The following is a 16,925-nucleotide window of genomic DNA, read 5'->3' as shown; positions in this document are numbered from 1 at the left end:
TGATACATATTTAAGAGAGGTATAAATTTGAGGAGAAAGATAATAAGTTTGGTTCTGCTTATATTGAGATGCAGGTGCTTCATGTTTGTGCTCAAAGTACATCTAAGTTCAGTCTTCCCTGAAGGTCATGCAGAGTCATAAGTGAATGTGATAGCAGAAGCCTTGGACATAGTAGCAATCCCAGGAAGCATAGAGAGAGCATAATGAGTTTTTGCCCCTTTTCTATAGAATTCATTAAATAAATATTTGTTGAATAGCTCTTATACATCACATGCTTTTCTAGTTGCTGGGAACTTTCCTAGAAGTGAACAAAACAGACCAAGATCTATGATGAAATTAAAATTTCAGAATTTTAGCATGAACTAGTAAAGTAAAAGCTGACACTGCCTTGACACTGGGCTGTTTACACCAGATCCAGAATTGAATACTGCTCTCAATTCCTTTTATTTGTTAAAAAGCTGAATGAACTACAAATTTATTCTTGTCACTTTGCTTCCAACTTTCAATCTTACAATTAGTATAACACTGAAAGTGAAGGATGAACATTGCTCATCCCCTGACAAGTGTGTAGCAGGGTATTCTGGGACAGGCCTTCTCAGTCCTCCTTCACACCATGTTCTTCAGAAGGTGATGTCTACCTAAATGGCAGCAGCCCACACATATTCTGGCTGTGTAACTTTTAACAGACTTCCAAGAATATGAAATTTTAAGACACTGCAAACATATAGCAAGATTGGAAGTCCCATGCAGTGCTTAAATGAAGTACTGATATTTTTATGGTTTTCCCCTATAATAATAATTTCATATTCTGAATAGGAGTTTGTTCTATACATTAGTTCACTGCTTTTCAGAGAGAAATAATATTTGTTGGGACTAATCGTGCTTTTCTGAAGTGAACTTTAGTAGCTCTTTGGCAACTGAAAAGCTAACTTGTGGTTAATGTCCCTTATCTTGTGGTTGATGTCCCTTAGATATCCCATTGAGTATTTAAATCAGTTGGACTGAAGATATCTTTACACATTATTGAGAACCCCAAATTGTCTGCATGGGTTACATGAATCAATATCTACTGTATTGGAAATTAAACCATAAATTAAAAAACATTTAATTCATTAAAAATAATAAGCTCATTGGATATTAATAAATATAACATTTTAAAAGAAAAATAACTATTTTTTTCAGAAAAATAGGGAGGACAATGACGTTGCTTTAGATTTTTTGTAAATTTCTTTAATGTTACCTTAATTAGAAGTCGATAGCTGAGTGTCTCATATTTGCTTCTGCATTCAGTCTTTTGGGATATCATACATCAAGTGCAACTGGAAATTCCACTGTAAAAAGGACAAGTGACATCTTAGCATTGTTATGAAAACAGTTTTGACCTCCTAGATCCCTGAAAAGATCTCTGGAACCCCAGGTATCCCTCTGAGAACAACTTTCTTGCTACATGTCATACGTGTAAGGCTGATGTCCCATTAAAGTACACCTGCTAGGATATACCTGTTGGCTGTTCCAATTGTTCCCCACCTTTTACCACCAGCAACTTGCCTGGTTGGAGACTTTTATCATTTATTATCTATTTCTCTGATTTTCTTCATTTATCCTATAGGATGGTCTAATCTGCTTTTTTTAAGCTCTCTTTTGCATGTTTGGTACCACCATTTACACAGTTTAAAACCCAAAAGCCTAGAACAATCCTAAACATGCTCTTTCCTTCACTCCTCACATTTGATCCATCATTAGGTCCTGTCAATTTTATTTTCTATGTATCTGTCAAATCTCCATTTCACTTCATCACTGTCTCCTTTATCCAAGACAGCATTATTTTCATCTTGAATATTTGGGTGGCCTTCTGAGTGGAGCTATATCCACGTTCACCAGCTTTCCCCTCCAATCCCTTCTCCACACTGCAAACAGGATGACATTTAAAAAAAAATCTGAATATATCATTCCCTATGCCTAGCATACCACACACATACACAACAGTTTAAAACTCTTTAATCATTTTCTTTGATCTTAGGACACAGACAAAACAAAACCATCCTTTACTCCTCCACCCCTATCTTTAGCCTCATATACATTTCTCTCCATGCTCTCTGTTCCAGCCAGAATAGTTTTCTCCCTGTACCTCATATTTTCCATATTCTCATTATAGTTCCTTCACCCCTGCCATCTCCTCTCCCCTGAAAAATTTCCTCTTCCTTCCTCACCTAGTTGACAGCTACCCATTGTTCAAATTTCAAGTCAGTTATCATTTCTTCATTTGACTTCCCTTGACTCGGTCAAATTCCTTATTGTATATTTATAGCAACATAAACCTCTCCTTCCATGTACTTCTCAGAATTTGGTTTTTACATTTATTTCTGAAGTTATTTGGTTAATAGCTGTCTCTATCAAAATTTGTAAGCTCCAAAAGAGTAAGGACCAGGTCGTTTTTGTATTCCACAGAGTTACCACATTGCCTTGCACGTGACAGGAGTTCAATAAGTCTTTGTTGAATGAACCACGGTTACCTTCCTGCTCAGTGGTAGTTTTCATTTTCTTTTAGTGTCTCCTGGAATTTCTTCTATGCTTCTTGATTTTCATATGAAAACTTGGCTTTTCCCAAACATTGCCAACCAGGAAGATTTGCTTCATACCTTCTTCCCATCACCTCAACTCATTGTCAGTTTTCATGCTTCCATGAGCTAGTCTTGTTCCTTCATTGCTTGATGTCTTGATGGCTTTTCATTCAACAAAATAAACAAATCTTGTCATATTTTACCTTATTTTTCACTTCCTCTTTCTTTTCCTTCTTATTTTTTAAACTTCTAGATATGTAAGTGTCCACAGCCATTTTATATTTTTAAGAGCTTTACTGAGGTATAATTGATATGTCAAAACATCACATATTTAATGTACACAGTTTGATAGGTTTGAACATATGCATACACCCATGAATCCATCTCCACAATCAAAGATTATAACCATATTCATCACCTGCAAACATTTCCTCCTGCCCCCTCTTGCCTTTGTGTGTGTGTGGTAAGAATACAACTCTCTTAACAACTGTTTAGTATACAACACAGTATTGCTAACTATAGGTACTATGTACAACATAGTATAGTAGATCTACTATACATAGTAGATCTCTAAAACTTATTCATCTTGCATAACTGAAACTTTATTACCTGTTGAACAACTCTCCACTGCAGAAGTGTGGCCGAGGCAGATCTTTGATAGTTAAGATTTCTATCAAAATTATCATTGTGGACTGAATTGTGCTCCCCAGCACCCACAATTCATATATTGAATTCTAAGCCCTGAATGCATTTGGAGATAGGGCTTTTAGTAGATAATAAAGGATAATGAAGTACAATGGCGGGATCCTAATCCAATGGGATTTGTAGTCTTATAAGTAGAGGATGAGAGTGATCTCTCTCTCCATACCATATGAGGACATAGCAGAAAGGTATGTCTATACCTACATCTACAAGCCAGGAAGAGAACTCTCACCAGGAACCATTGGCTGCCACCTTAATCTTGGACTTTACAGCTCCCAGAATTATGAGAAAATATATTACTGTTGTTTAAGTCACCCAGTCTTATTTTGTTACAGTAGCTTAAGAAGATATGTTGCCATTGGTACTACATAAAAATAATCCTTCCTCCTAGTAACTAGTGTACGCTGGCATCATTTTAAAGGAATATGTAACGTTTTAAACTTCAGTGTCTTTGTGTGTTGGGAAAATAATTTTAGCAAATTATTTTCTTTCTTAAAGAAAGCTGATTATTTCTCTAAATTTTATTAATTCATCCAAGGCCAGAACAGAGATTCATAGAAATATAATCCTCTTATTGTATTCTGTGTCAGGAAAAAACAATGCTATCAATATCCTTTCTCAAGGGAAAGATCTTGTATTGGAGGTCTTTTCCAAGTCATCTTCTAAGGAGTAAGAGTATAGGATTGAAGACCTTTCATGAAAGTCTTGTCTTTTGAGTATTTTATACCAGAAACGTCTTGGATAAAGTCCAGAGAAAAGTTTCAGACAGGACTCCCAGGTCCACATGGAAAGAAAACGTGCAAGCAATTTGAGGTTTGTGCTTTGGAGGTCTTTATACTATTTTCCCACGTCAATTTTAAAACAAGAAGCTCTTTAAATTTACATTGAGCCTGATCCTGCCCTCTGTGGCCCAAAGAGCACAAGTCTGTTGATGGGAGAGTAGCTTTACACACTGTTCTAAATATCCAGGGACCATCATAAAGTAAATCCTGTATTTCAGTTGCTCTTCAGGAGCTGGGAATAAGAAGTGGGTTGGGTTGAATTATTCCAAGAATAATCAGGTATTTGTCCAATGGCCTAAGAAGCAACTTGTTCTTAACTACAGGCAAAAGAATAGCAATAGCTTGTCACCACTAAGAAATCCAGGTTTTTTGGAGGGTTAAGGGGACAGTAAACATAAGGATTTACTTATTGTCCATGTAAAGCTTATGGATCCCTAGGTGTGGTTTTCTGTAATATACATTTGCACTCACATTCTCCAGTTGCCATTCACGGACCTCTGTCAGGGCCTTGTGGCCTCTCCGCAAGGATTTGCCTAGTCTTTCATAGAGAAAAAGGTTCGATTTATTCTATGTTGTCTTGTTGTGTTGATCTCTTTCTGTTGGGGGGCAAGAGGGTCTTCCCAACAATTACATAACAGTTAATGTTCATTCTCTCAACAAATGTATTCAAACCTTAAAGTTCTCTACCAAATAGTAGAGCAATCAGATCATAGCAGGTCCACACCAGCAAAGTGAAATTAGTGTTCCAAGAGGTAACCATTATATTTGATCATGTTCTAACAGGACAGTGAAAAATTTCAAGAGCAAATGTTGTTTTCTTTAAAGCATTTCCAAATAGAAAACTTCATGTCAGTCATGAAAGAAAAACATTCCTTCACTCACAGGCCACTGAGGATCATATAAATATCTTTGCATCTGCTTCCAAAGGGTGACCACCACTGACACCCCTGGCAAAATGTTTTGTGAGGAACTCTCAGAAGAGTTCCTGGTATTTTCACTGTGAGCTTGGTAGACATACTTGCAAAAACATTTGTGGATGCGGGGATGCAGTATTTTAAAAACATGTTGCTTTGGCTAAACTTGATAATCTTCAGCTGATATTGGGGATGTTTCTGTGTTTCTTTAACTCTTCTCTAGGCCGCTGGAGACTCTTCAGAGCCTTCCCTTTTTCAGGTCTCATGTTTAAGTATTAAGTCCAAAGGAATAGCTTTCCCAACATTTAATAGCCCTTTCCCAATCAATTGGCATGAAACATTTGTTTTGTTTTGGCACCAAATTTTGATGTTTATATAGTGGGACAGCTGAAGGAGTCTGTTTTATTGCGGTTCAGGAATAATTCCTTTTGTTCGAATCATAAGTATTCAAGCAGGCAACAAAGATCAGACATTTATATCAAAGTTAAATGGTCTATGGACAAATCATTCATCATGGTCCCCATCAGATAATATTTATTAAACAGCTGCATGAAGTCGCAAAATAACTCTTACTAATTGATGAAAACTGTAGTTACCTTGTTGTACTAATATATCTTTTTTTGCCTATATTATTTATTCTATACATTACCACCAGAATTATGTAGCTTTTGTTTATGGGGTTACTTTTAGCAGCTGAATGTGAAATGGGATAAATACAGATGCACTAACTTCAGAGGGTACTTTTTAAATAAAGAAAAATACTATGTGAATACTGCTAGTTTGTAGTTAAAATCAAAATAAATATTTCCACTGAATTAAAACACAACAATAAGTAACATTGTCAAGTTGTTTTAGTTATATATTTCAAAGTTACAGATGCTTATTAAAATGAGACAAAAATAATAATATTATTTAGATTCTTTACATCTTGATAGGGCCTGACTTAGTCAGCTCAGGCTGCTATAACAGGATACCAAAGACAGGGTGGATTCTAAACAACAGAAATGTATTTCACATAGATCTGGAGGCTGAGAAGTCCAAGATCAAGGTGACAGCAGGTTTGGTGTCTGGAGAGAGCCTGATTCCTGGTTCACAGATGGTTCACACTTTGCCCTGTGTCCTCATATGGTAGAAGGAGCAAGGAAGCTCTGCAGGGTCTCTTTTATAAGGGTACTAATCCCATTTATGAAGGCTTTGTCCTTACAACCTAAACATTTACCAAAGGGTCCAACTCCTAATACCATAACATGGGGATTAGGATTTCAACATATGAATTTGAGGAAGACACAAACATTCAGTTTATAGCAAGGCCTAATGAAAATTTGTATTTATTCTGTACAATATTGTATTTTATTAATGTGCAGTAATTCTTTGTATTCTGTAATTTTTGTAATTTCAAAAGGTTCTAGTTTCCACCTCCAAATTAGAATCTGTTAAATAATCCAAATTATTTAATCCAAATCCAAAATTTTGGTTTTCAATCTAACCATTTTAACTTACATTGTCTTTTAGTGAATATTTAGTGACCCCCTTAAAATAAGTTTATATCATAAGTTTTAAAATATAATAATGAAAGTTTAGAAAAAAATCTTTGACATAATTGTTCAAATGAGGATTTCACTTTTAAAGTGAAAGATTCTTTAATTAAATCTTGCTGGGAACCTCTGCAGTTGAGGTGCAAAGTTAGTACAACAATTCAGATCTCTGAACTTGACACTGAAATTTTAGTGTATCAATCAGCAGTGAAATATTTTCCTCAGTATTCTTATATAGGTACTCTTTTCTCTGACCTAAGGTTTTTGTAATATAGATATTTCTTTTCACAGGGACTCCTAAAATTTGAAAACTTTACCCTTAAATTAGAAAAATTTTAATCTTCTACTAGCTTTTAAATTGTATCATTCCTCTTTTTTCATTGTTTAGGTTGATGTCTGGAAAATCATACTAGAGTCCAAGGAGCTCAGTGTGTTAATCTCTGATGGGCTTAGCCTTGAACTAGATACTTAGTGAAATGTGATAGGCCCATATCTAGCCAAAGGTGGCCCTGGTTGACTCATCAAGACTGGATCCTTTGGTTACAAGTTCACAGTGCTAAAACAGTACTGAGAAGAATGGATCAGTAATACACGAATAAAACAAAACACACACAAATAACTAAGAAAGTAAGAGAGCTGTAGTACCCAAGTCAGGCAATGAAATCTGTGATTAGTGGAAGTGCTTTTGCTCTGGCTGCCCTAACTCTGACCTTCCTCCCATTGTCAGTATTCTGAGTCCTAACTGAGGTCACAAATTTGCTGCCCAGGAGCTTGTACCCAAGAAGTGGGGGAATCAAAACTTTTCTTCTTAAAATGTTAAGCTAATGAATTGATAGATTCCTGGGGACATTCGTTTTGTCTTCTTTCACATTATAGTTTTACAATTAGAATGATATATGTCAGTACAAGCTTGAACTTCTTCCTGTTTTACAGTTGTCACCCTTTAAAGACTTCCCACACATACTCATTTTCCTCAAATCATGTAACAATCAACTCAAATCATCAGAAAAATAGCTTAGTAGCATTTGTTTTAATGAAATATAGTTCTAACCCTCAGAACCTATGAAATCCATCTTATTTTCTATTTCATCAAAGAACTTCAGGTAATATTAAAATCGTAATGAACTTGGTTAAACAGCACCAACTTCTTCTATAGAAGTCATTTCTCTCAGTCCAAAATTTTTGTTCTTCCTAAATCAATATATATTACAAATATCAATACATATAAATTCTCTAAGCCATCAACTCTCAATAACCATTCTATAGGTCAATCTCTGGACATTTTCTCATGTCCATTTGAATTTCCTTTTAATTTAGGATATTTCTGAGCTGCATTTCTATTCCCTAAAGTAGATACATAAGAAATAAAAACACATTTTAAAATGAGCTGAAGAAGAGATTTGTTTTTAAAAAGAAGAGTTATTAAAAGGGCAATTTTTGGAAATCTGTACATAAAACATTCTAGTGATTGGGATGGTCATTAATTAATCCTCCTTTTTTTCCCACAAAACTTCACAGAATAACTCCAAACTTAGGCTCTACTTAGTTTGCATGGGACTCAATGAAATAAAGCATTCAGCCACATAAGGTAGTAATTATTTGTAAGAAAGAAAGAAATTTAAAATAAAGTTAAAGAGCCACTTTAAAAGAATTTACACCATTAAATATGGAACACTATTATAGACATCCCTAGCCTCTGAAGGCATGTCTAATTCTAACCTCTCCTTTGGAGAAATGATGCACCGAATTCCAGAATGGGTGAATCAAAGACATTTATTTATTCACTTCTTAAACTATCCTAGAGGCTGTCAACTTGAGTTTTATGCAGAGGCACCTTGAATAACCATTTAGGTTATAAAGGTAATTGGGGAGTTTACATGGAAACAAACATTTTCATGAATGTTTTGAGAAGGTATATGAATTTTAGTTGCTCCAGAATGTTTTGAGTTATATTTTATGCAAGTGAGTAAACCTTAAGACAAAAGACAAGAGTTCAAGTTGTGGTAAATTTAATTTTGTACTTTAAAAATTTTCTTAATGAGATTTTCAGGATCTTCATGAAGTATGGTAAAGCACTGCAGTTGGACTAGGAAAAAGGCATCAAATAAATCTGCCCAGAAGCAAGTAATATTTCTTAAATGCCAACAAGTTGATTAAGAAGAAAAATGTAACATATCAGCTTAGAATATATTTATTATTTTAGAGGAAAACCACGGTTAATACCATTACCAACTTTTTAACTATTTAAATAAACTAATTTTAGGAGTAATTGTATAGTAATTTCAGAAATACTGTATATTTGGCATGTATAAGTTATAGTGACATACGGAAGTAAAATGCCTTTAAAGAATTTTTCAAGAATAAACTAATTTAGTGTTTGAATGAAAAGAACTGGAATGGAGATAGTAATAGTGACAAACTGATTTTTAAAAAATAACTCTGTTCTCTAGACTAGCATTAATTTTCTTTTTCGTACTTTTTTTAATGGTCAAACTTACGGCACAGTGCTAAACTTTCCCCACTTGGTCACTATATTATTTGTAGATGTTTTCCAATTTCAAAAGTAAGAAAAGTGATTTTTAAAAAACATATACGCAATACTTAAGCATTAATAAATAGAGAGATTTTACACCTATTGTTAATAATGAGTAGATAGATCCAGGAAATTTAAATATTATTAAATGATGCTTTTTAAAAAAGGTCTAGATAAAGTCAAGCCAGAATGTTCTTTTTATAAGTAGAGAAATTCTATGGTTGAGTCCACCATGTTAATTCCTCCTTTCGTTTGAGTGAGACAGTAGTGATAAATTGAATTTTTTATTCCATTCAATTATTATAAAAATTATGTGACAGAAAACCCTGCTAATAAAATGCAAGTGAACACTAAGAGGTAGATGACAGATTGAAATATTTTATTTAAATTTATATTTCTTTTTACCAATAGCTCACAGTACTATGAATGACACGGATGTCCCTATGGAAACAACTGAATGCATTCAAGGTCAAGGAGAAGGTTACCGGGGTATCATCAATACCATTTGGAATGGAATTCCCTGTCAGCGTTGGGATTCCCAGTATCCTCACCAGCATGACATAACTCCTGAAAATTTCAAGTGCAAGTGAGTAAATTAGAGAAATATAAATTTCAGTAGGCCCTGGGGGAAATGAGGCAGAGTGGTTGCTTTTTACTAATTTCTGTGTGAGTGATCCTTAAACTTTAGTGTGCCTAGGGAAAATTCAGCAATGAAAAGGCAGATACATCCCCCCAGAGACTTTGATTGCTCAGGTCTGAAATTTGGACTTGAAATAATACATTTTAACAAGCACTCTTGGTGATTCTGAATCAGATGGTTGATGTACCATCCATGCTTTGGGAAACACATTCCTAGGTTTCTGATCACAGCTTTGCTCTTGCAGGTCTATTTAATAAACCTATTAGTGGTAATGATAACCAGGCAAGTTTCAAACTAGTGCCTTCTTAAATTTTCATATTAACTTTAGGGGAGATTACAAGGCACACCTTGATTTCAACCAACATTGTAAACTGATGAGTTTTCAGCCTTGAAAAAAATTATTTTTAAAATTTTGAATGAGTGATTTTTATTGTTTCTAAATTTTCTTTAAAAAGTGGGGAAATACAACAGCTGTTTAGATGAACCAAGCGGAAGAAACTGCCCTTGAATATCAATTACATAGCTGTTATGTTCTTCTCCATAGCTGCTTTTCTTCACCACTTGACTTTTGTTAGACAGACAGCCACAATGCCATGTGTTTTTAAATTGCCCACCTTGTTATTAGGAACATAAAATGATTGCTTTTAAAATTTATAACACACGTGTCATTCATAGTGGCTTTGCTGAAATAGCACCTATAAATAACATATATTGCCTTTATGTAACTGGCTTTTAATAAGAGAGCTTAACATTTCAAGATGGAGAACTGTGAACATTAGTTGGCCCATCCACTGGAGAGGGGATATAGTCTATGCTTTTTATTTTATTTTTAGATTTTAAAAGCCAATTCAGAGTTCTTTGCTTAGACAGTAAATATTCATCTGTTATGTTTTTAAAATTATTTTATAATAACAAATTTAGAGTTGCCACTCTGGGGTTTATTTCCTTCATTTTCTTCACACCAATTCACTCTCTATTTTTGACCCATGTGTTTCATACCTCAGAAATAAACATAAAAGTAGAGAGAGAAAAGAAAATGAGAAATGAATAGTTAAGGGAGACAAAGGAGACTGTCAGTGCCATGCACACTTTTTGTCAACTTCTAATGACTGGTAATACTCAAGTTAGAGATTGTGTATGTGTAAGTACCCAAATGAACCTCATCTGTAAGAAAAAAGATAATAATTATAGAAATTGAATCCACACATTTCACAATTAAAAATGATCAAAAGTTTAGCTTACATGTTATTGGAATTTAAGCCATTCTTTCTTAATTGGTTATTTGGTCAAGGTAACCAAACATAAATGTCAAAACAACCAAAAAGTGAGCTGTGTTATAAAACTGATAAAATCTGACTCAACATTTTACTCAGAGTATTGATGCCTTTACTGTTTGTGGGCTAGCAGAGAATGGAATACTGGTTGGGTATCTCTGGTTGTACTAAACACGATATGCCCCAAAACTGAGACTCTTTACAAATGACGATCCTTAAAACACTATTTGTAGGGCAGGAATAGAGATGTAGACGTAGACGTAGAGAACGGACATGTGGACACAGGGTGGGAAGGGGAGGGTGGGACAAATTGGGAGATTAGGTTTGACATAAATACACTATCATGTGTCAAATAGATAGTTAGTGGGAATCTGCTGTATAGCACAGGGAGCTCAGCTCGGTGCTCTGTGATGAACGAGATGTGGGGGGCAGGGAGGGAGGGAGGGAGGTCCAAGGGGGAGCGGATACAGGTATACATATAGATAATTCACTTCATTATACAGCAGAAACTAACACAACATTGTAAAGCAATTTTACTCCAATCAAAACAAAACAAAACAAAACAAAAACACTATAACTGAACAATACTGCCTGTGGTGAATGTACATGAATCATATAATCATTAATTCGCTTTAATAATTATAAACACTTCTCTCTTCAAGTGAAGGGAAAGAACTTAGAAAAAATATTTGAGCAAACCTTGACTCTCATTCTTGCTTAATCTAGATTAATGAGGTGCTTCTCGATATAGATTATAAACGCAGGCCTAAACTAAGATTTTTGATAGCCTCAGATCTCTGTTTAATTATCTTACCTTAAATTAACAACTTGAAATAATTTAACCAATTATTCATCTAAAATTGCAAATTTGCGTACACTTTATGTAAAATTCAATGCACGTATTTTGTACTGACAGTTTTTTTAAACATGAGTATAAATTGGTCAGAAGAAAGAAAAGATTTTCTTCATCATTCCAGTTAATAATTTTATAAGAAGGGTAAAGGCTTGAATATAGGTTATAAATAAGAATATTTGCTATACAATGGCCTTAGCTATTGGCATTCACTGTTCTTACAACCTTAAATAACAGTTGTGTCAGGACCTATTTTGGCTAGATAAACTATTACCTGTTGATTTTATAATCAAACTCAAGCTTCTTCTTTAAAAACTTTTCAGTTTCTAATGGTCAATTTGGATAGTAATAAAAGTGTAGTATTTTTAATTGGGCCTAAATGAAATAAATAATGTACCTTCCAATAGACTGAATATTAATTTTGTTAAATTATTAGCAGGGATTTACGAAAAGAAAGTACATGCTTTCTCCAAATTAGAGAGCATTATCAGGAGAGCAAATCATAAATTTCACATTTTATTTAACGTGAACCTTGCATTAAGGTAAAATCCTTTTATATACAGATAATATTAGTTTAGACTTTTTTCTTATTGTGAACTCTAAATGTCTAACTATATCATTGGTAAAATAAAGGAAGTACATGTATTACATTGACAACTTTTTCTATAGTTAGGTTATCTATATTGTAATTAGGATTTAATTTTACAGAAATATAAAATTGCATGTTGTAATCTCTAAATCAAGAAAGAACTACGTTGGAATTAAAAGAAATCTATGTAGTGAATTAAATAAATCAAAGAAATACAGAATTTAAAGAAGAAATATCTGTCATGTGTTTTGTGGCAAATGTTTGAATAGGTGGAACTTCATTTTTAAACAAGAGAAATTAAAGACTACTAATTATAATAGCCTTTCTTCTGTAAAGAGAATGTGTTTCTACGTTATATACAGTCCATGAAAAAGTAATAACAGACCAGTTTTTAAAAATTGTAACAGTTGGGAGTCCACGTCTTGAAAATGAGTGAGAAGAATGAAGTGGTACTATTTCTCTCTTTCACGAAGCAGTAGTGTTTGTGTGAAACTCCAGGTCTGTGGAAGAAAAAGAATTCTGACATCTGACAGCATTTTATTTCAGTAATGTGGGCAGTGTCAGTTGTGTATACTGAATTCTAAACTGTTATAACTATCCTAAATCTAAAACGTAGGGCTCTATTTATAGAATGCATACATTCTAGGATTCTAGAAATGTAATAACACTGACTTCACCAATGTAAGAAACCCTGGCAATTTACATTAACATGTTTATTCTCAATAGGGACCTAAGAGAAAACTATTGCCGAAATCCAGATGGGGCTGAGTCACCGTGGTGTTTTACCACTGATCCAAACATCCGAGTTGGCTACTGCTCCCAAATTCCAAAATGTGATGTGTCAAGTGGACAAGGTAATAGCTGACATTTTGCAGTGTGGGCATGATTAAATTCAATGGAAATGGCTAAATGGTGTACACATTACAGCAGAAGACTTATTTCTTGTTGCACTGTTAGCAAACAAAGTCACCAAGCCTGAAGTTGGATTTCTTTTATATATTAATTTGTTCAATATCCCTTTATTTATTTGAATGTATACTAGTGCCAGGGGCAGTTTTAGGCACTGTGGATATACCAGTAAACAAAACAAAATTCTCTGACCCCATTGAACTAATGTCCAGGAAACAAAAACAAGCAAAATTAAAATGTAGGTGGGGGGCTTCCCTGATGGCGCAGTGGTTGAGAGTCCGCTTGCCGATGCAGGGAACACAGGTTCGTGCCCCGGGCTGGGAAGATATCACATGCCGCGGAGCAGCTAGGCCTGTGAGCCATGGCCGCTGAGGCTGTGCATCCGGAGTCTGTGCTCTGCAACGGGAGAGGCCACAACAGTGAGAGGCCCGTGTAATGCAAAAAAAAAAAGTAGGTGGGGATAGTAAGTTAGTTTGTGTAAGTGCTAGAGAGATAAATGTCCCAGAGTTAGAGGGAGGAGGATGTTGCTATTTTATCTTTTAATGGTCTGAGAAGATCTTACATATTAAGGTAACATTTAAGGAGAACCTGAAATAAGTCAGGGAGCAGCATGTGCCACGTGCACATACTTGTAAAGAGCATTCTAGGTAGAGGAAACTGCAAATGAAAATGGCATGAGATGGGAGAGTGCTTGAAAAGTTAAAAAAGAAACAGCGCATCATTGTGGCTGGTACAGAATGAGCAAGGTTAGAGAGCAACTGGGCTAAAATTCCATAAGCCTAGTAGAAACTGGAAGGATTTACACTTCTATTCTGAAAGGGGAGAGACTCTGTTGTAGGATTCTAAGATGGGAACTAAATGATCTGTCTGACTTAAATTTTAACCGGATGACTCTGGCCGCATTATGAAAAATAGCCAGAACTCCTGACAAAGGGCCAAAACGGGAATCAACTGAATGATTGCTTCAGTAATTTAGGCAAGAGACGAGAGTGATGTGGACTGGGGTGTTAGTAGTAGAGATGATATGTAACAGTGGGATTTGGGATAAATCACCATTGTGCTTGGAAACATAGACACCATTGAAAATAATTGTTTCGTGGAGCAGTGGTTGAGAAAAGTCACATTGAAATAGGTTTAAAAAATCATTTGTCAAAAATTAATAATAATGGGCTCTGGGCATTTATTGGTATATAATGAATTAGGAGTTATGATTTTTAAATAATCACATTCTTTCACATAAATTTAATTATGATGGTCGTGGCCATGGTCAGTCCTAAATCATTCTAAAAAGTCCAAGCCAAATTTAAAACTCTATTTCATGGATTTATTGCCCTGTACATACTTCTTCCATCCCCTGACTTTCCTCAGTGCCATTTTTTGTGAACAACTCGGAAAACAGTTGTAGAGGGAAGAAGAGATGAGTCCCTTTTCAATCAATTTCACTGTTCTTGGGCAGACTTTAAAGGTCAGTTGGAAATAAAGTTGAAACCAATGATTAAGGAAGGTTTGGTACCAGCTGGATCTTCTTTGTCCCTGCCTTAGTCATTTAAACAATTACTGACAATTTCTGAGTGATAGAGGCAAGTGAGAACAATTGTTTTATAAGCTTCTGATGTGTATTAAGATGCTTTTATGTACATAAATATCACTTATCAAAGATCAGGTAATAGAATATGAGGATTTGGGGTTTTGAAAGTTAAGCTGATGTTATTGCTTATATAATAGAGCTGCACATTAATAGATGAAGAAATTAGCTTTAGGGAATTTAAATAACTTGCCTGAACTCTCAAATTAGCACAACTGTGAGTCACTCAAATTCTCCTTAAAATGACCTTTCCATTACTCCATGCTTTTTCCTTTTCATTAATACTTTAACAATATATTATATTCCTTTTCTTTAACAATATATTATACCTGATTTATGCAACAATGTGCTAGGCTCTGTGGGGCAATTTGAAAATGAATAAGTCCTACTTAAGAGACACTGTTAGCCAATTCAACATACAGCTGTGAAATTTTAACAGAGAGTTATGTCATTGTATAATACTGCCAAGCTAGTAGTATGGATTGTTACATATTTGATATGTATGCATGCATGCACACACACACACACACACACACACACAAAAGGATGTTGCTCTTATCCTTCTCTATATAGAAGGAAATATAAATTCCACATATAGGTTGATGAGTTAAAAACTTTTGCTCAAATCTTGCAACATCTGATTTAACATATATATAAAAGCTCTTCCAGTTGGATATTAAATAACTCTGTTAAAAAAAAGAAAACTGAAATTGCAGAATTTCTTTAAAAATACTGATAAAATACAGTGTATTATACTATATAAGGTACATTTAAGGCAGGAAACAAAACACAATTCACAGCTTTAAATATTTATATCAATAATATACATAATGAAGACAGGGAAATGAAATTTCCCACTCAAAGAGGTGGAGGAAAAAGTAAAACAAAAGCAACACACGAAAGAAAACAACTAAGATAAAAGCAGACATTAATAAGGTAAAGAAAAGAAAACAGTAGAACTAATGAATAAAGCCAAATGATGATTCTTTGAAAAAATTAACAAAATAGACAACCACCAGATAACTGACTCAAGAGAGGAAAAATATATGAAATAATAATTATGAAGGCAGAAATAACCAGTGAAACAGGAAAACATGAGATTATTTTATACAACCTCATGTAAAAACTGAAAATGAAAGTTAAATGGGTAATATACTAGGATAATTCAAGTTATTTGAATTGACCCTGATAGAGAAAGAAAACTTAGACTCATTCCTACAGAAGAGACATGGAAATTTACTAATAAAATATTCCACCACAAACACATCATGCCTAGATGAATTCATAGACCAGGTGATCTCAATGCTATGTAAATTGCCCTGTAGCTTAACCAATGCAGTAAAATTTCCAAATTATTTTTATGATGGAATTATAATATTGAAACCTAAACATGATAAAGGTATCACAGAAGAAAACTATAGACATCTCATTTGTAAATATTAATAGAAAAATCTTAAATGAAATTTGAGTGAACAGTTCAATAAAGAAATTAAGTAAATAATACATAATGATTGAGTGGCGTTTAGGCTGAGAACAAAAATGGTTCAGTTTTAGAAACCCATTAATATAATTCATCTTAGATGTAAGAAAAACAACCATATAACAAATCTTAATAGATTTTGAAATTACTGTGACAAAATTCATGCATTTTTCATAAAAGTACTCAAGAATCTGTGGAATACACACATACTTACACACACACCCATATATCCACTCATATATATATATGTGTATATATATATATATATATATATATATATAGTACATACATATAGATATATAGATGTAGATGTATCTCAGTCATAAAAACACCACTTACTTGATGCGAAAACATTAGAGGTATTCTTACTAAGGTCAAAAAGAAAACAAGAATGTCTAGCATCTCCTTTACTATTTAATATTGTAAATATAATTTAACATTATATTTCTCTTTAACATTGCATTGTTGATATTATTTTTTACAATAAGATAAGAAGGCATATTTATTGATTGGGTAAAAAGGCAGAAGATTTTTGTGAAAATGATATAATAGTAATATACTTGGAAAT

General features: G+C 34.0%; 1 protein-coding gene and 1 long non-coding RNA gene across 2 annotated transcripts in view; one reads left to right on the top strand and one right to left on the bottom strand.

Moving 5' to 3' along the window:
- The window catches only part of HGF (hepatocyte growth factor), an 80,455-nt gene that overhangs the window by 39,793 nt on the left and 23,737 nt on the right, over positions 1-16,925 (top strand). The window contains exons 8-9 of the mRNA XM_079931981.1: positions 9,439-9,613; positions 13,110-13,237. Of these exons, the coding sequence (XP_079788107.1) occupies positions 9,439-9,613; positions 13,110-13,237 (303 nt within the window). The remainder of the gene's footprint in view (positions 1-9,438; positions 9,614-13,109; positions 13,238-16,925) is intronic.
- Positions 1,252-16,925, bottom strand: part of LOC307191796 — a 98,270-nt gene continuing 82,596 nt past the window's right edge. Inside the window, exon 3 of the long non-coding RNA XR_013829836.1 lies at positions 1,252-1,331. This is a non-coding gene — a long non-coding RNA (uncharacterized lncRNA). The remainder of the gene's footprint in view (positions 1,332-16,925) is intronic.

This window comes from Stenella coeruleoalba (assembly GCF_951394435.1).
Source record: "Stenella coeruleoalba genome assembly, chromosome: 9".
In the NCBI taxonomy this organism is placed as follows: Eukaryota; Metazoa; Chordata; class Mammalia; order Artiodactyla; family Delphinidae; genus Stenella; species Stenella coeruleoalba.
This window is presented reverse-complemented; position numbering and strand designations above follow the sequence as displayed.